The 19430-nt window shown below is 40.0% G+C and overlaps 1 protein-coding gene across 3 annotated transcripts in view; it reads left to right on the top strand.

The window, feature by feature from the left end:
* Nucleotides 1-2833: 2833 nt before the first annotated feature.
* The window catches only part of GAREM1 (GRB2 associated regulator of MAPK1 subtype 1), a 201224-nt gene continuing 184627 nt past the window's right edge, over nt 2834-19430 (top strand). For 2 of the 3 annotated variants that reach the window (XM_024757967.1, XM_024757965.1), the window contains exon 1: nt 2914-3034. In XM_024757967.1, the coding sequence (XP_024613735.1) occupies nt 2914-3034 (121 nt within the window). Of the gene's footprint in view, nt 3035-19430 lie in introns of all 3 variants that reach the window. The other variant, XM_024757966.1, reaches the window with a different exon arrangement.

Here is a 19430-nt window from a genome sequence, read left to right as displayed (position 1 = left end):
GATAAGTTGATCAATTTACCTATATAGAGAACTTACTATGTGACAAGTGCTGGGGATATAAATGTAATAAAGCAAGTCTTTCTGACAGTGAAGTCCTGGCAAAGAAGACCACTAATAAGCTAACAAACAATAAGCTAACAATATGCTAACAGTTTTAATGTGTTGTAACTGATGGTCTAGAGGTACATTTCTAGTTCAGTGACAAAATTGCAGAACTTGATTTTAATAAACAAAATTTAAATTTTCAGATGAATGAAAAGAATTGGGGGCCAATCTAATAGTAACCATTGTTGTATGGAACTAGAACCTTGAAAATTTCTAGACCTCATGAACATTAATCATTTAAAATCCAGAGATGCAGTGTCCTGCTAAATAGTACAGGGTGTGAGGATGACTAGGCCTATTGATTATTCAGTTCAACATTAAATGAGCATTACATTTATTTTTCACAGAGCTGGAGGCTGGGAAGTCCAAGATCAAGGCGCTGGTAGATTCTGAGTCTGGTGAGGGCCTGTTTTCTTGTTCAAGACCTAATCACCTCCCAAAGGCACCACCTGGGGATTAGGTTTCAACATACGAATTTTGGGGGAGCACAAACATTCAGTCTATAGCGATTATCCCCATTTTTCAGAGGAGGAAATAGCAAGTTGCCCAAGATCCTGAATAGGAGCAGAGTCACTAATGAAACCCACGCCATCTGGCGCTGGAGTCAATATTTTTAATCACCATAAAATGCTGCTTCCCACAAACGTCAATTTAAAAAGGTATTTGGCAGGAACCAGGGAACAGCACATTGAATTCTGCTCTACAGAACATTTTTCTTGGACGTTTCCTTTTCATAAACTGCAAAATCTCATACGTTTTGCTCCTGTACCCAGCTGTTATGCTTTAATGTACGTGGTTTGTATCGGCCCAACAATCGTAAGAAACACGCCTCCTCATATCACGTTTGGAAGTGTAGGTCAGCCAGACTGAAAGATTACCCTTCTCAGCTGATTTATTTTCCCTAGAGTTTAACCAAAACTCTCTCTGTCTTACAAATAAGATCTTTCTGAAAGAGTTCTGCCACGACAGGAGACTTACATAAGAATTTGTAGCTCATTAAAATTTCTTCCCTCTAATACTCAAGGTTGAAATGAAAACTTTTCTGCAAGGCCAGCATTAAGAGCAAATCTAAGTTCTTTATTGATTAAAAAGAAAAAGCTGATTGCATTAATCTTTTTACTTTTTTTTTTTTTAATCTTTTTACTTTTTATCTTGTCTTTCGGTCACGAGTCACCAATCCTTTCATGAGAAGGAACTACTTCTATTTCCTGAAGCTTTTAAAGAGGATATAATAGTCGCAGAAAGTTATTTTTTAAAAATCAATCTACCATATAAGGTTTTAGGATCTACAAACTGGTTGAAGGACCCCTGACCCTATCCATTCTTAAATGTTTCTTATATCATTTTTGAACTCAGCTTTATTTCCAGAAATGATTAAATATTTAGATAGAAAAAAAATTAGCTGGCATTTAGCTCCTTTAAGTTTTTAAAAATTCTTTCTGTGGGCAAAACTTAGAACTTTATGGACCTGTGATTCTGAGTAAAACAGACACTAAAATCTTTCCCACTTTTTTTTCAAGACTTTTCCAAAAACTTAACATCAGTGACAGAAAGGTCAAAACTTTCAGCAGAAGACTTTTGTGAAAATTATCGCCAGTACTTCAAAGTGAGAGGACAGGGAAAGTGGGAGTAGAAGAATCTCCGTGTTTTTCTTTAATTGCTATGGAGAGGTTTATTCATTGGCACAGAAATAAGCCAGCCCACTGAAAGGCAGCGGATGTTTTCAAGTCCCCTTGGGCGGGCGAAGCAGGTGCTGTTTTGTCTTACATGCACTGAACACTGAATACATATTGAAAAATATAAAGACCTGATATGTAACCCTTTCACCTGGCCATCATTCACCTCTGCCGGTGTAAAATAACGCTAAAAAAAAAGATTAGCACATAAAAGTCAGGATGTGCCTGAAGAAGCAGGAATCTTACAGCCACCTTTACATTCTGAGCTCTGTCTGCAGTGAGCAGGCCATACTCAATATTGGGGAAAACAGAGTGTTTGTCACGGAAGGCAGACTGTGGGGTTGTATCTCGGCAAGGCTTTCTACAAGTGTGTAATCTTGCCAAGCTATCTAATGTCCTGGTACGCGTATCTAGAAAACGGGAACTATTCCAACCTTTAAGCTTGGGAGAGAAATGACTGATAAAAGCATGTGAAAACAGCTGGTCCCAGTCGTCTCCCAGTAACCCTTGGCGTGTCCACGGCTGTTGTTAGCCTCATCCTCTGCGGTCTCCAGCAGTTTGTCCATACAATGAAGGTACTAAACCGACAGTCACCTTCCCCTGCGTGGATACTGATCATTCATTACCTTTCTGCTTCTCGGTGCTTTGGCCTTTTCCATTCTGCCTAGCAGCCAAAGTCTAGACTGCTGGGGGTAACTACCAGCTGCGTTTCTGGAGAATTGTAGGGCTGGCGGGGGACACGGCAGGGGATGCTCCCCGCCTGCCTGTCCCAGCTTCATTTGTCTGTGGAACTCTCAGGAGGTGGGCACCAAACAGGTCTTTTTTGTGTCCTGTAGTAGCAACTCCAGTGCTAACAGGGTCGGGGTAGACGGGAGAGTGCCCGACATGAAGACTGAGAAAGATTCCTGAGCTCGCTGCGTTCCTCCAGGGCGCCCTTCGGGCAGGCCCTGGGTAGCGAAGGAGTGCGGGCGCGCGGTGGCGCCCGGGCGAGGGTGCAGGGCCCCCGAACGGTCGGATGGGGGAGCGAGAGCTAAAGCTTGCAGAGCGCGCCGAGCCGCCTGAGCCGCGGCCAGACCCGGGAGCCGACGGCGAACGGAGCCAGCCGGGCTACAGCGATTTTGAGAAGGGGAAGATGGACCCGGCGCCCTCGCTGGGCTGCAGCCTCAAGGATGTGAAGTGGAGCTCCGTGGCCGTTCCGCTGGACCTGCTGGTCAGCACTTACCGACTGCCCCAGATCGCGCGGCTGGACAGCGGTGAGTCCCCGCCCGCGGACCGCAGCCTCGGCGCGTCTCTGCACGCGTGTGCCCGGGAGGGTGGGACCCTGTGGGGAGTGGGCTGCCCGCCCCCCAGCGTTGGACTTGGCTCGAGCGGCTGCCGCAGCCCTGGCGCGTCGCTCTCAACTCACCCCAGCAGCAGCTGGAGGTGTGAAAATCAGAGCCCTAGTAGTATAATTTAAAAGGACGCAAAAAAAAAAAAAAAAAATTCAACATAAGGGAAGCCTCTGCAGATAGTAATCTTGGAGGCGAGCTGTTTCTCTTCACCCGCCTGTAAGAATTACTCAACCTGGGAAACCCTGTATGAGTTATCTTAGGCAACTTTCTTACAAAATAATTGTGCTTTGGGTGGCACCTTTATTTTGGATACTCTCCTCCCCCTCCGCCACAAGAAGGAACAGATTTTAGGAGAAAGGCTCCTGGGTGACCAATGGAAGGGATCACATTTCTCGGAGACGTTTTATTACAGCTTGTCTGTTTTGTTTAACTGAAGAGAAAGTAATTTAGGGCTGTGTGTAGAAAACGTTTTTAGCAGAGGTGATGGTATGCTTAAGGTTAATTATTAGCTTAGCGCCTTTCTAGCCTGGAAAAAAATTGAAAATACACCAAAACCTGTATTGACTTGGAACGTGAGCTCGGAACTAAGAAATGCTTGTGTTTCCTGAAATTGACAACCAGAAACCAACCAAACGTCTCCCAGCTGTTTGTTCTGCAGGTGGACATCTGCAAACAAGTAGATGGATGTGCATACTGTCAAGCAATAGATACCTTTCAGTTTGAGAGTTCTGACGTGTAAGGTGGCAGTTTAGGTGTGTTTTGTCCTTTGTGTTTTGGTAATAACTTCAGCTGATGTTGGCTTCGTGCGATTTCAGACTGTTTGCAGAAACAGGCTTGCTTCTGCTGTGGGGCTGCCAGAAGCACCTGGGTGCAGGCTGGCAGGCAAGCAGATAGAGCTGTGGTCACACAGGCCAAGTCAGAACAGCACTGAGCAGAAAGATGTCATTTCAAGTCACAAGGACTTGGGTTACTCCTTTTCTGGAGTACAGGAGTGAGTAACATGAGACGTATACACGTCCAAAGGCATTTTTGTTCCCGTTCTTTTCTGTGGGGTTAGATCAGACATTTGAAGTACTGATGTGAAAAATAAAGGCATGAAAATTCATGAACACTGAAAAACAGTCTTGGCATGCGTGTTAGCCTTGTCTGATTGGTGGTGGTAGTGGTGGGCTTTGGGAATAAACTACGGGTTTTAAAAGTAGTAATGAAGTGCACGTGAGTTCAGGGAGGGTCAGGTGGTGTGTTGAGGCATTTCTGCTTAGAGTGGGCATGCTTTAAATATGCGTCTGTAGATCAGAATCAGAGAGAGAGAGAGAGAGAGAGAGAGAGAGAGAGAGTGTGTGTGTGTGTGTGTGTGTGTGTGTGTGCTGACAGTGTTTCATTTACTCTTACACCGTGCAAAATTGTGCGTATTGGAAGGTTATGTGAGTCCTCACCTTTTCCTACCGTCTCTCGTCTCTGCACACTCCCCCCAAAACTTACTAGCTAGGTAGTGAACATTGGTTTGTGTGGTGTAAAAGTCACCCAAAAGTTTCATTAAACTGAAAGTTTAAAGAGGCTGAATACCAGTTGCAGAGATGTTAGCTTTATTATCCACTTTCCTCTCTCCGCCATTCATAAAAAGGTTCTGAATCAACAGTGTGCTCATCCCACACTTCTTTTTAAAATTAGGACGTGGGTAGCAAGTCTTAACAGCGTGTCCTTTCAAGCTGTGGATTTTGATCACTACGTGTAATTCCAATTCTTTATTGTAAGTTTTCTCTCATTCCCGCTTGAGAATCACAGTGACATACACAAATTTGGAATCATAGCCAAATACTGCTTTATACCTTGTTTCTTTCACTTAATCCCATCGTATTTAATTTTCTTTTTTTTTTTTTAAGCTGTATGATGTTCCATGGGATGATGGTTGTATATCTAGTCCCTTGCAGTGGACATCAAGCGGCTTCATTTTTTACTGTTATTAAGTTGTGATGTAATGAATACTCTTGTACATAAATCTGTTTGTTTGGGTTAGTATGTATTCCTTCCCTGCTGAGTAAGCATGTAGATCCGTTTTAAGTCCTTGATACACATTGTCAAATTGCTTTAGAGGTTGTACTCATTTATACACAAATGAGAATTTTGGGAGTACCAGTGTCCCTACAGCCTTAAAATAATAAGTATTTTACAAACAACCAAAAAACAAAAACTGCTAATTTGAAGGGGGAAGTGTTAGATTACCAATTAAATTTGGATAGACTTTAAAAGAACTGATGATAGATTCCATGCTTATGTTTTAAAATGTTTCACAGCAATGCTTAGAGCATGTTAAGGATATGCCACCATGCTGTATGTGAAATTTGTGAAGTCGTCGTCCCGTGTAAGTCCTTTTGCTGGTTTTAGTACTGCAGGTACATTTTATACACGCACACCCTATACTTAGACATGAAAGGTAGTCATTTTCCAAATCACTTGTTTTCAAAGAGGTTAAAGAAATTGAAAAACATGACAGTAGTTGACATTATGTCAAGAGAAAACTGTTGGCTATTTTAAACAATCATTGAAACCATTAAACATCTGATTTCATAACTGTTGATTCTTGAAGGCCTACTATGTGCTGGTACATTTCTAAGTGCTTGATGTATTTCTCATCCTTAGCATCCCATTTTAAGGACTTTGCGAGCCTTGAGATTTAGAGAAATTGAGCGACATACCTAGTAAATGGTGGACTGTGGTTTTCAGCTGACTTTCTGATTCTAAAGACAACTTTTATCTCAAACTGTACTACCTCCTTCTAAATGGGAGTAGATTTAGAGTAGGTCTAATGTCTGCTCTAAATAGCCCCACTGTCTCTCTGAGAGCTTGAGGACAGGAAAGTCAATATTTTTAAAACAGTGTAGACAGCGAATTAAGCGCTGGCCTCATCCATCATATCTCGACGATTTTCTGCTTCCTAAAGGAGTGGCTGAAAAGAGGTAAGGGGCAGAGGAGAAGAGAGTACAGAATCTGAGAAAGAAGGGAAAAAGCGGAGTCTGAGGGCTTAGGGTATGTAGATGTGCCTGTTGACATTACTCCTTAGGACATTTGCCATGTTTAACATACTAACTATACAATAAGTAAGAGCTTTCCAGTTCTTTGCCTCATGCATGTCAGTAATGAAATGCCAGTCAGACGCATTCAGTATTCCATCCCCAGTGGTGAAATTTGTCATCGTATAAGATAAATACAAAATTAGTGAGCCTTTATGGTATTGCCTCATGAGTCTTTCTGGAGACTAAAAGAAAAGTACTCCAGCGGTTCTCCTTAGGAGTGAGATACATCTCTTCAGCCAGTGTCTAATCCCCGTCAGCAATGCAGTTAAGATCAGATATCTAACTTCATCAATTTTAGAAACTTGGCTGCAGAACCAGCTTCAACAAATGTGTTTATGACTAAGAAGAGGGTGGAGAGAATGCTAATCCTCGCCCCATCATCAGCCCATCCTCGCTCAAAGCTGGGTAGGTGGGGAAATTGTCCTTTCTATGTCTCTTCAATATTGTCTTGGAAGGGTTTTCTGAAGGGTTGTTCTACAGCAGTGTTCTCACAGCTTTTTTGCTCTTGTAGTGCCTAAAAATTCTGTAAAACCCTGTACCCTAAGCATGTTTTTAAGTTCATTGCTAAACCTTTTCATCCTAAGTTTAAATAGTTGCAAAGGATGTCATTTTTCAGCATATTGTAAATGTTGACTTTTTAAATTGTTACATCATTTAAAAAACTCTGTAGTGGGATCTGTATTTAATTCCCAGTATCATTCATTTTTAAAAATGCAGGAGTAAGTTCTTAACAGTAAAAGTCTTACATCTTTCGTTTTTCTCCTTAAATTCATATTTCCATTTCCCTTCCCCTACAGAATTCTGTCCCAACGTAATATAGTGTTTTTGTTTGTTCGTTTGTTTTGGTAGAAGGAAGGATTTATTACTTGCAGTAAATAAAGAGAACACCGGAGATCTTTCCCAAAGCAGTGTCTCCCAATGTAATATAGTTTTATGCATGAAAGTGTCTTATTGATCACTCTGTCTTATGTAACAAAAAAGAATATAAATTGAAATGTAGTATTGTGTATTTCTTTCGGCCATAAGGCTCTTTTTATTTAAATATTTCAGGTTGTTTAAAACAAACAAGTGGAAATTACCTGTCTTAGAGAAGGAGTTCCCCAAATGCTGGAGACCTGATCCTCAACAGGCATCACCTTTTTAATTTGTTCCTTTGTTAGTCGCCCTGAGCCCTGTGGTCTTTACACCCTGGGGTAATGAAGATTAGAAAGATCTGGTGGAGGCGTTGTAGATGCATTGCTTTTGTAAAGTGGGAGAAGGACCTTTGCGAAGGGGAGGTGACAAAGGACAGCTTCCCTTCATCAGGAGATGGATGTCCCTCCATCCCAGTCTTGGTTTCAGGCAGATCAGTTTTCAGACAAGAGAATATTTGGAGGTTGGGGATTTAGAAATTGACTCACGTATAGCTATGATGGTGAACCCCTTGGGAAGTGTTGGCTTTGCTTCATTCAGACACATATCCCAGTTCAAAGAATGCTGGTCTAGAGCAGTGAAAGGTGAGCTTATGGTTCTGTCTGCCGAAAGAAGGAGGAAGACCAAGGCTGCGTGAACTGCCAGGGGGAGAGAAATAAAGATGGTGGGCATTGGAGGCAGCTGCGTATAAATTAGCAGCAGTCTGGCCCTCCTAGCTTTGTGGAGGAATCAGAGTTGACTCTAAGCCCCAGGTGTGTTGGGACTGTGGGAGCTTTGGTATTTGCTTTCTGCTGAGCTGCTTCTCTAACTTTACCGTGTAAGTGCCTGGAGGGCTGATGGTGCAGAAACAAGGTGGACACTCAGATGGCAGTGAGGGTCCACGTGGCTGTTTGCAAATGTCAAAGGTGTTTATAGATTCAAGTTTTATCTTTGAAATTAATGTAAATTCCCAAAATCTGCTCCATGACTGGTGTTACTTTAATATATATTAAAAAAATTTTTCTAGAGTAACTTAATCTAAGTCTTTTTCCGGGAAGATGTGCTGTGCTTATCTTTGGTTTCATTTCCCCTGGCATTCTAAGTTGTAAGAGGTTACGTATGCCCCAGGTGAGACAGTTGCTTAAAGGATACTGGATTTGGAGCCTAGAAACCTCCGTTCAGTTACATGCATTGCCATTTCTTAGCCATGTGATCTTGGGCAGTCTCTTAATCCCTTTGATTGGTATTAAAGTTTTCTCATGCAGAAAAAAAAATGTACGTTATACTTGCCCATGAATCTCATAGTTATTCATTAATCTGTTTATTCAATAAGCTAATATTTATTAAGGCCCTACTATGTGTCAAACCCTGTTACGGGTATTGGGACAGTAGCATGGAACAAAACAGAAAAAAACCTCTGTCCTCATGCAGCCTACAATCTTATGTATCTACTTACTATGATAGTTAAAGGCAATAATATATGTGAATACATGTGTATTTTATTATGTTTTTTAGTTAATTTATTGTTTTTTGGCCGTACCACGTGGCTTGCAGGATCTTAGTTCCCCCACCAGGGATCCAGCCTGTGCCTCCTGTGGTGGAAGCTTGGAGTCTTAACCACTGGACTGCCAGGGAATTCCCAATACATATGTGTTTTAAAACAATGTATATGTAAGATTGACATAGTGCATGCTCAGAGCAGTTGATGGGGAGGCTTCAGAAGCCTCCCCTTCTGTTGCCTATCATTTAGGCAACAGAAGTCCAGTGAATAATAAATAGATTTTGCTATCCTTACAGATAAAGAAGCTAAGGGAAACGTTCTGTGTGAATAAATAGATTTTGCTATCCTTACAGATAAAGAAGCTGAGGGAAACGTTCTGTGTGACTTTAGTCCACTTCCTTCTGAGTATTCCAGGTTATTGACTTAGTAATACACAGGTTATGAAAAGGTGGTGTAAGGTCTTTATCAGAGAGAAAGTCTTGTAAACTAACTCAACCAAGATTGGGTTTGGGAGAGACAGGAAGTTAGTTTTTTTTTTTGGTTTTTTTTTTTTTTTTGCGGTACGTGGGCTTCTCTTCGTTGTGGCCTCTCCCGTTGCAGAGCACAGGCTCCGGACGCGCAGGCTCAGCAGCCATGGGTCACGGGCTCAGCGGCTCTGCGGCGTGTGGGATCTTCCCGGACCGGGGCACGAACCCATGTCCCCTGCATCGGCAGGCGGACTCTCAATCACTGTGCCACCAGGGAAGCCCAAGAAGTTAGTTTTAACTTTAGGTTTTAACTTAATCCAGAACCACATGTGAGCCTGACCTAGTGATACTGAGACACTGGAATCTTTTTTTAGTACATACTCATCGATGCTTTTATTGGATTGATGATGATTTTCGGAGCACCTATAGTTGGAGAACTATTAGCAGGAAAGAAGTGCCTAGTATGATGTTATACACAAGGAAGTCTCTATGAAGAAAGTCTCTTGAATATTCTTTTATATACCATATACTTTTACTTTCCTCTCGTCATGTATTCTAGTTGGCCATGCCTAAAAATTATGAAAAAAGAGTAGGAGAGGACCTTGTGGAGGACAGTGGATGGAGGTAAACATTTAGACCCACAAGACGAGATTTGGACATGGCTCCTTGAATGCTCTTGCTTTTCAAGTAAGATGGCTGTTTTGAAAGTCTTAAATGAGTATCCACATGACCAGTAAAAAAAATCTTAAGATGCTCAGTTCATCTGTAAAAGGAAAACTGGTTTGACCATTGTGATCAACTGCATCATAGTTTAAAGAGAGTATTTTAGTCTCTTTACCTCATTTGGCTGCCTTGTTGAAATAGCAAGTTCTAGTAGACCAGCTTGTAAACTCGTTTATTTTTGTTTGAGATTCTTGAGGTATCTGTCTTTTCACTTACTAAGCTGCAGTTCTAGGAAGAATCATAAACTCCCTCTCGTCTTCAGCAGGGCTATCAATCTTAAGAAGACGAGCTATTATATGCAACTTGAAAAATAGCTTTTATTGCTGGTTTATGTATCATTTTGTCATACTTGACAAAATATACCTGCTAAAATATTTTTTAAATCTCATGGGATTAACTCCTCTTTTAGATGACATTTCCACATGAAGATGCTCCCCCCACATCTCAGCCTCCACCCCTTTTCCCAGTTTCACAAGATTGTTTACTCGAATTTCAGGTTAAAGGTATTTAGGGTAATTTTTACTGTTTCCTAGCTTCTAAGCACAATGCCTGGTACATAGGAGGCATTCAGTAAGAATGTAATAAATTAATAAGCAAATTTCAGTATTAAAAATTTTAAGGTCCAAAATATCGGTATTACTAAAGCTGTCTATGACCTCTGCTAGTCTGACATAGAACTTCACGCTTGTTCCACTTGAGATAAGGTGGTAGGTCCTAAAATTAGCAGTAGGGAAAATAGAGACTGGTAGGGCATCACGATGAAATCATGATTCTTAGGGTCATTAATTATCAATGTTGTAAATAAGTTATTTCCAGAAATTACAACTCAGTTTTTCAGATTTTTTTGCTTTCTTACGAGTTCTTTCATTCTGAAATTAAGATGCCTTCTTTACATATTACATGTAGCTATGTCATTGAATTTTTAATCTTGTATCACCTAGAATACCATAAATCTTTGGGACTAGTCAGCTCTTAAAACAATAAAGAAAAACCTGATTGGAGAGTCAGCTAACCATTTAACTATATCCATTGTCTCATCTTCTCAGGGCACCAGGGATTTTACTTCTAAGCAAAACAAGCCACTTGATTTAAGTAGTGTTACAAAACTACAACTGCTAATTTGATACAGTTGTCATCTTCCTAGAATAGCCCCAAGATTGACTTGAAACCATAGTGTCTTAGTCCCAGACAATGAGTTTCCTTTTCTGCCATTGCAGGAGTATTACATGGTGGTAAAATAAAAAGGAAAAACCAATATTCCTGAGCTATTTTCTAGTTCTGGGGATGAATTACTTTATATATACTTACAGGCAAGTCATTTTAATTGATTCTGCTACTTCTTAAACCTACTTTGAAGTATTTAAATACCACTTGGGCTTTGATGACTTGAATGGTTGTTTAATAAATATCAAGTTATTGAATTCAAAATGCAATGTGAAGTCTTATAGTTATGAAGCTAGCTGTTATTCGGGCTAATATTTAACGTGTACAGTAAGTTACTACGATTAGCCCTGGTTATAGCTTAGAGAGGAATGTAATTGTGAGCAGTGCTTATGTTTGTATCCTTGTGAAGATTTAAAATAGGTTATGTTCTGTTGGTTTTTTCCACTCAGTAGAGAAAAATTTCCTTGGTCAGATTTTTTTTTTTCAAGGTGACAGTTTTCTCAATACCAGACTTTAAGATGTTAGAAATGAAAATTTGCTCTTGATAATTAGTTCACATTGACAGTATTTTCCTCCTAGCAGGGAACCAGATTCAGATATCCAAAAGTAACTGGAAAAGGGTAAATATTTACTTTTCTATTTTTAAACATCTCTTGTTACCTTGTAGGTAATTAGGAAGCACTGGTTATAAGAGATTTTTGTCATCCATTCAAAGAAACGTTAATGAAATGCCAGAGGAAGCTCACTTGAATAACTCCAGGCCATCCATCTATGCAGATGCTATACTCTGTGATTGATATTCACTTTGAATTGCCACTCTCTTCCTTTAGCAGCAATGGGCAAGTAGGGAATGGCTGGAATCAAGGACCTAACATCTATTCCATTGTCATTCCTCGTCCCCAGTAGCTTGTGCTATGAAATCTTCAGTTTGTTTCAGGTTAACATTTAATGTCATGCAGAATCCATTTTTACCTTGGACCACCGACCCGCAAAATCAGTCAAGCACCAGACCCAAGTTGAAAGCAATTCAATTAGTTATGCCTAAAGAGGGCGAGAGCTCTAGAAGGTTCAGATTACTTATTTAAAAATAATAAAGAACATAAAGCTTCATTAAGATATTCTGCTGTTATTTTTTCCTGTTTATTTTGGTCCAGTCTTTGGTCTTTTAAGAGGAAGGGAGCCACTGAGAGTAGACAGGATCAAGAGAAAAATTTTCACAAGCTCAACATGGCCAGGTACATCAGTTTAGGTTAATTTCAACTGTATGTAACAGGGACCAAAAAAAAAAAAGGTGGAGATTTCTTTTTCATATAACTAAAGTCTAAAGGAACACGGTCCAGGATGATAGGGCAGATCCACAGAGTCAAGGACCCAGGCTCCTCATGTCTTTCTGCTCTGTCATCCTCAGAGGTAGTTTTTTGTTTGTTTGTTTGTTTGTTTTTGCGGTATGCGAGCCTCTCACTGCCGCGGCCTCTCCCGCTGCAGAGCACAGGCTCCGGACGTGCAGGCCCAGCGGCCATGGCTCATGGGCCCAGCCGCTCCGCGGCACGCGGGATCCTCCCGGACCGGGGCACGAACCCGCACCCCCTGCATCGGCAGGTGGACTCCCAACCACTGCGCCACCAGGGAAGCCCCTCAAAGGTAGTTTTGACTTTATGGTTCTCAGTGGCTGCTAGAGCTCCAGCGATCGTGTCTGCATCCCAGACAGGAGGAAGGGAAAAAGGGTATGTTTTACTGCACCACACTTACATCTCATTGGTCAGGACTTACACACTCCTATATGGGCAGGAAGGCAAAGAACTGGAGTCTTAACTGGGCACAGTGCCCAGGGTTTTTTACTGCAGGAGAGGGGAGCAATGAATATTGGGAGCCGCCTAGCAGCTTTTGCCATTCAGATTTTTGCTTTGATGCCTTTTCTTTACTTTTTTTCACCTGTTCAAAACTTACTAAAATAGTCATTTCTTGTAAATAACTAGTAAGAACCTCCTGTATAGCACAGGGAACTCTACTCAGTACTCTGTAATGACCTATATGGGAATAGAATCTAAAAAAGAGTGGATATATGTATATGTATAACTGATTGACTTCGCTATACAGCCGAAACTAACACAACATTGTAAATCAACTGTACTCCAATAAAAATTAATTTTAAAATAAATAAATAAAGGTACTATGCATCTTAAGAAAAAAACAAAAGTGCTTTGGGCCCTAATTCCTTGACATCTCCTTGTTCAGGTTCTTCCTTAGCTAAGAGAGTAGGAACTTCTTGCCCCAACTTACTTTTCTCTCTTCATCCTTGAGCTAAAACCTTAAAGCAGTTCTATTTAAGAGGCCCCTTATTAGAGGTGGAGGTACGTTATCAGTAAGCCATGAAAAGTTGTATACTCTAAGAAATTGTTTTTAGAAGGCACTCTCACATTCTTTTTTGGTTTGTCTGCTTATCAGGTTTTGCCCCAGACCTGATATACACAATGGGGATAGTTGTCCAATTTTTTTTTTTTTTTTGGCTGCATTGGGTGTTTGTTGCAGCGCGCGGGCTTTCTCAAGTTGCGGTGAGTGGGGGCTACTCTTCGTTGCGGTGCGCGGGCTTCTCACTGCGGTGGCTTCTCTTGTTGCGGAGCATGGGCTCTAGGCGTGTGGGCTTCAGTAGTTGTGGCTCGCAGCCTTCAGTAGCTGTGGCTTGCGGGCTCTAGAGCACAGGTTCAGTAGTTACAGCACACGGGCTTAGTTGCTCCGCGGCATGTGGGATCTTCCCGGACCAGGGCTTGAATCTGTGTCCCCTGCATTGGCAGGCGGATTCTTAACCACTGCACTACCAGGGAAGCCGTGTCCAGTTTTTTAAAGGTGCTTTTTTTCCTGCTCTGTTTCTTTTGCCAGAGAGGCTTGGCGGGTTTTTTTTTAAACATACTATTTCCCCCCCAGATATCATTGTTATAGAGAATTTGGAAAATGTAGACAGAAAATGACAGAAATGAATATCAGTGTTAATTCCAGAGGTTATATAATTTGTTATGTAACCTTTTTAAAAAAATATATTTATTTATTTATTTTGGGCCGTGTTGGGTCTTTGTTGCTGTGCGCAGGCTTTCTCTAGTTGCGGCAAGTGGGGGCTACTTTTCGTTGCGGTGCTGGCTCACAGGCTCTAGAGCGCAAGCTCAGTAGTTGGAGCCCACGGGCTTAGTTGCTCCGCGGCATGTGGGATCTTCCCGGACCAGGGCTCGAACCCGTGTCCCCTGCATTGGCACGCAGATTCTTAACCACTGTGCCACCAGGAAAGTCCTGTAAACCATTATTAACATTTTCCTATTATGCAGGCATGCCATGTAAATGGAGAATATATATAAAAGTGAGACCAAGCTATATGTAAAACTTTAAAAATTTTGCATTATATATATCATGAGCATTTTCTTTCATTATTAATATTCTTTGAAAATAAAATTGTCATGACTGAATGTGATTCTTCTATTACCAATTAACCATTATTTGACTATTTTCCACTTGTTAGACATTTAGTTGTTTTGAGTGTTATGTTTTTGAGGCTATCCTTATACTTAAATTTGTCAGTTTTATACATCATTTCATTATTTGGGATTCCTGGAAGTAGGATTAAAAAAAATTTATTTTTTAGATTGTTGATGTGTATTGCTAGATTGTATCTGGGAAAGTTTGTACCATTAACAATGAATGAGTAATATCATTGTGCATCATTGAATATCATAGGTGTTTTTCAGTCTTTGCTAATTTAAAAATTGGCACTTTTTCTAATTTGTATTGCTTTGATGACTAGTGGAATAAATTCAATAATTTTATCATATTTGTGAATTTTATGAGTTATTTGTTTAGTTTTTTGGTAGAGTGTTTTTTTAAAGCTTCTGTAAAAAAATTGAAATCCTAGTGTCCTTTATTCCTGGTTTTTCTGCAGGATGTTTATAAGTAATCTCCAGGTTTCAGGTGGGCTTAATCACTTTATAAACTTCTGTTCTATTTTTTCCAGTTAATGTTCATAAATAGGTATTACCTTTGTTTCTGAAAGTGAATAAGTGTGGTTAATTTACTTTTCTTCATCGAGTTGGATATTGGATTTAAATGTTATGTTCAGTGTTGCATTGTGGCCAGTCAATAATCTCATGAAAATCTTGATAAAACCATGTTGTGTGTTCGTAACTATAATTATACATACAGAATTTGAATTCATGTCATGGAGAGTTCCCACTGGTACGTCATTGTTGACAAATTCCTGTGCATTGCATAAAACTAAGCTGACAAACTAGGTTCATTACTATTCAGTTTTAAAGACTAAGAATGAATAGACAAGTTTATAAAAATATTTCATTATTTTTACATGTAATCTATAATGAACCCTGAAGTGCTGCATTTAGGGCAGGTAGAGTTTTCTATTCCATTTCCTATTCTCTCTCTTGTAAGCATTGGGTTTTGGCTAATTGAGAGCCTGTTGAAGCTTAGAATCTGAGTGCTGATGTGAGAGAATAAATACTAGAGATTCACAGATAACTTCAAGACCAGGAGAGAAGCAAACATGATAGTTTGAATGTCGTTTCATTTCCTCTGTTGAATATCTGTGCAAATGTCGACTTTGATGTAGTAATGTTTAAGAAGAAGGGAACTGGAGGTAAGAGAGAAGGAAAGCCCGGTTTAATTCTTTGTACGTATAGACAGTGATTGATGGGGGAATGAAATACGTATCCCACTGCCAACTTGGCACCTGAGGACTCTATAAATAGTTGTCTTTAAAGAGGCTTGAGGTGACAGTTGCTGAAAGCACAGTACAAGATGACTTTAAGAGAATCTTTTAGCGCCAAAGAAGCAGCCTCAAATTAACTTCACAGGGGATCAGGTAGCTTGTGAATTGTACTTGCCCCTCCCCCCAGTCTTCTGTCTTTTTTCTTGACCCTGTTGGGAAGATATCAATCTGAGCAGGTTGTATACAGTTGAATACAGTAGTATCTGAGGAGTTTCGTGCTAATGGACACTAGAGGGGGAGGGAAGAGGAGAAATATATGAACTAAGTTATAAATATCATGTATAGTCTATTTAGTTTTTTAAATTGTCACAATGAAACAACACTTCATTTCTCCCAATTATAAACATCATGTATTCACAATTAAAAATTTGAATGCATGGAAATATTTTAAAACTAAAGATAATCTGAGGTCCCACCATCCTAAGATAACTTGGTGACTGTCCTCTCTTGCATCCTCTATTCTCTTTCTCCCCTGCACTCTTATAATTTTACAGAAACAAGGCATTTTATCTACCACTTTTGTTTTTTTGCTTTCTCCCTTCACATCAACCCCCATTCCTCCAATCCAACCCTGCCTACCCACACAATCCACTCTAATAATCCAGGAGTATCTTTCATATTTCCTCTATACTCATATAATTCTGCACTGACGTTAGATTTACAGTCCTCCCTCAGTATCTGCAGGGGATTGGTTCCAAAACCCCCGCAGATACCAGAATCTGTGGATGCTCAAGTCCGCATAGTAAAATGGCCGTAGTACAGTGGCCCTCTGTATCCATGAGTTCTGCATCCATGGATCCAACCAACCTTGATTCGAAGACAATACGGAAACAAAATTCTGTCATTGCTTTTTAAAAACAGGATTCTATTATACATACTTGTGTATTATACATACTTCTTGGCTTCTTGTTTATGTCACTCATGGGAATCTTTCTAAATCATCTGGTGTAAAATAAATTCATTCTTTGTTAACAGCTGCATAATAGTCCATGGTACGGGTATATTCATTCTTCTTTGTGTTCAACTTGTTCCTAGTTATTGGTCTCACTAAGCCTCCATGTATATAATGTTGTTAATTTGTTCATTATTTTTATAAAAGTCTGTGGTTTCTCTCACATATCTTTTACTTCTCCCCCAAACATCTTTGATGGCACTGTCTTCCTGATTCTCTTAATCTCACATGCAAGGACCAAAATGAAATCTTTTTAGAAAAAAGTATTTAGGGAAAGTGGGTCTTCTATCCCAATATCAGAACCCAATTCACAGAAGTGGACCCGATTTAACAGCGGTTGCCCAAATGCTGTCCAAAAAGTCGGTAACAATTCTCATTTCCATCACTGATGTATGAGAATACCATTTCTCCAAATCTGTGACAACCATTAGATGTTATAAAATTTAAAAGAAATATTTGCCAGACTAATGGACATAAAATGAGATCTGCTATGTTAATTTGCATTTGCCTGACCATTAGTGATTTTTGTGCCCTTTTAATGTCTGTTTATCATGTAGACTCGCTCTTCTGCAAATTGACATATTTTTTGCTGCTTTTTCTGTTGTCATTTTATTCTTGCCAATTTCTAGGTGCTGTTTATATTATTATAGAGATTTTTTTCTTATTTACATTTACCTTATCTGTTGACTTTGTTTGTTATATGTATCCACTCAAGAGTTTAAAATTTTTACTTAGACAAGTGTCTTTTTTCTTTTCTTAGAAATTTCATGTAATGTCTGAAACATTTATATTAATATAATTCCACACAAATAACCCAATGAAAGTTTAGTATTAGTTGTTTTCTTTGTTTGTTTGTTTGGCAGGTTCTTACTAGTCATCAATTGTATACACATCAGTGTATCCATGTCAATCCCAATCGCCAAATTCAGCACACCACCATCCCCACCCCACCACGGTTTTCCCACCTGGTGTCCATACGTCTGTTCTCTGCATCTGTGTCTCAACTTCTGCCCTGCAAACCGGCTCATCTGTACCATTTTTCCAGGTTCCACGTACATGCATTAATATATCATAGTTGTTTTTCCCTTTCTGACTTACTTCACTCGGTATGACTAAATCCGTCCACATCTCAACAAATGACTCAATTTTGTTCCTTTTTATGGCTGAGTAATATTCCATTGTATATATGTACTACAACTTCTTTATCCATTCATCTGGCGATGGGCATTTAGGTTGCATCCATGACCTGGCTCTGTAAATAGTGCTGCAATGAACTTTGGGGTGCATGTGTCTTTTTTAGAACTGCTTTTGCTGCATCCCATAGGTTTTGGATTCTCGTGTTTTCATTGTCATTTGTTTCTAGGTATTTTTTGATTTCCTCTTTGATTTCTTCAGTGATCTCTTGGTTATTTAGTAATGTATTCTTTAGCCTCGAGGTGTTTGTGTTTTTTACGTTGTTTCCCTGTAATTCATTTCTAATCTCATAGCGCTGTGGTCAGAAATGATGCTTGATATGATTTCAGTTTTCTTAAATATACAGAGGCTCGATTTGTGACCCAAGATGTGATCTATCCTGGAGAATGTTCTGTGTGCACTTGAGAAGAAAGTGTAATTTGCTGTTTTTGGATGGAATGTCCTATAAATATCAATTAAATCTATCTGGTCTACTGTGTCATTTAAAGATACTGTTTCCTTATTTATTTTCATTTTGGATGATCTGTCCATTGGTGTAAGTGAGGTATTAAATTCCCCCCTATTATTGTGTTACTGTCACTTTCCTCTTTTAGAGCTGTTATACTTGCCTTATGTATCGAGGTGCTCATATGCTGGGTGCATATATATTGATAATTGTTATATCTTCTTCTTGGATTGATCCCTTGATCATTATGTAGTGTCCTTCCTTGTCTCTTGTAACATTCTTTATTTTAAAGTTTCTTTTATCTAATATGAGTATAGCTACTCCAGCTTTCTTTTGATTTCCATTTGCATGGAATATCTTTTTCCATCCCCTCACTTTCAGTCCATATGTGTCCCTAGGTCTGAAGTGGATCTCTTGTAGACAGCATATATATGGGTCTTGTTTCTGTATCCATTCAGCAAGCCTGTGTCTTTTGGTTGGAGCATTTAATCCATCCATGTTTAAGGTAATTATCGATATGTATGTTCCTATGACTGTCTTCTTAATTGTTTTGGGTTTGTTTTTGCAGGTCCTTTTTTCTCTTGTGTTTCTCACTTAGAGAAGTTCCTTTAGCATTTGTTGTAGAGCTGGTTTAGTGTCCTCCATTCTTTTTCCGAGGTCCTGGATCATCTTCACTGTCATTATTCTGAATTCTTTTTCTGGAAGGTTGCCTATCTCCACTTCATTTAGTTGTTTTTCTGGGGTTTTATCTTGTTCCTTCATCTGGTATATAGCCCTCTGCCTTTTCATCTTGTCTGTCTTTCTGTGAATGTGGTTTTTGTTCCACAGGCTGCAGGATTGTAGTTCTTCTTGATTCTGCTGTCTGCCCTCTGGTGGATGGGGCTATCTAAGAAGCTTGATGGGAGGGACTGGTGGTGGGTAGAGCTGACTGTTGCTCTGGTGGGCAGAGATCAGTTAAACTTTAATCCACTTGACTGTTGATGGGTGGGGCTGGATTCCTTCTCTGTTGGTTGTTTGGCCTGAGGCAACCCAACACTGGAGCCTACCTGGGCTCTTTGGTGGCGCTAATGACAGACTCTGGGAGGGCTCATGCCAAGGAGTACTAACCAGAACTTCTGCTGCCAGTGTCCTTGTCCCCATGGTGA

This window comes from Neophocaena asiaeorientalis, unplaced genomic scaffold, assembly GCF_003031525.2.
Source record: "Neophocaena asiaeorientalis asiaeorientalis breed wild unplaced genomic scaffold, Neophocaena_asiaeorientalis_V1.1 scaffold126, whole genome shotgun sequence".
Taxonomy (NCBI): domain Eukaryota; kingdom Metazoa; phylum Chordata; class Mammalia; order Artiodactyla; family Phocoenidae; genus Neophocaena; species Neophocaena asiaeorientalis.
Note: the sequence above shows the minus strand (reverse complement) of the source record. Positions and strands in the feature narration are given on the sequence as shown.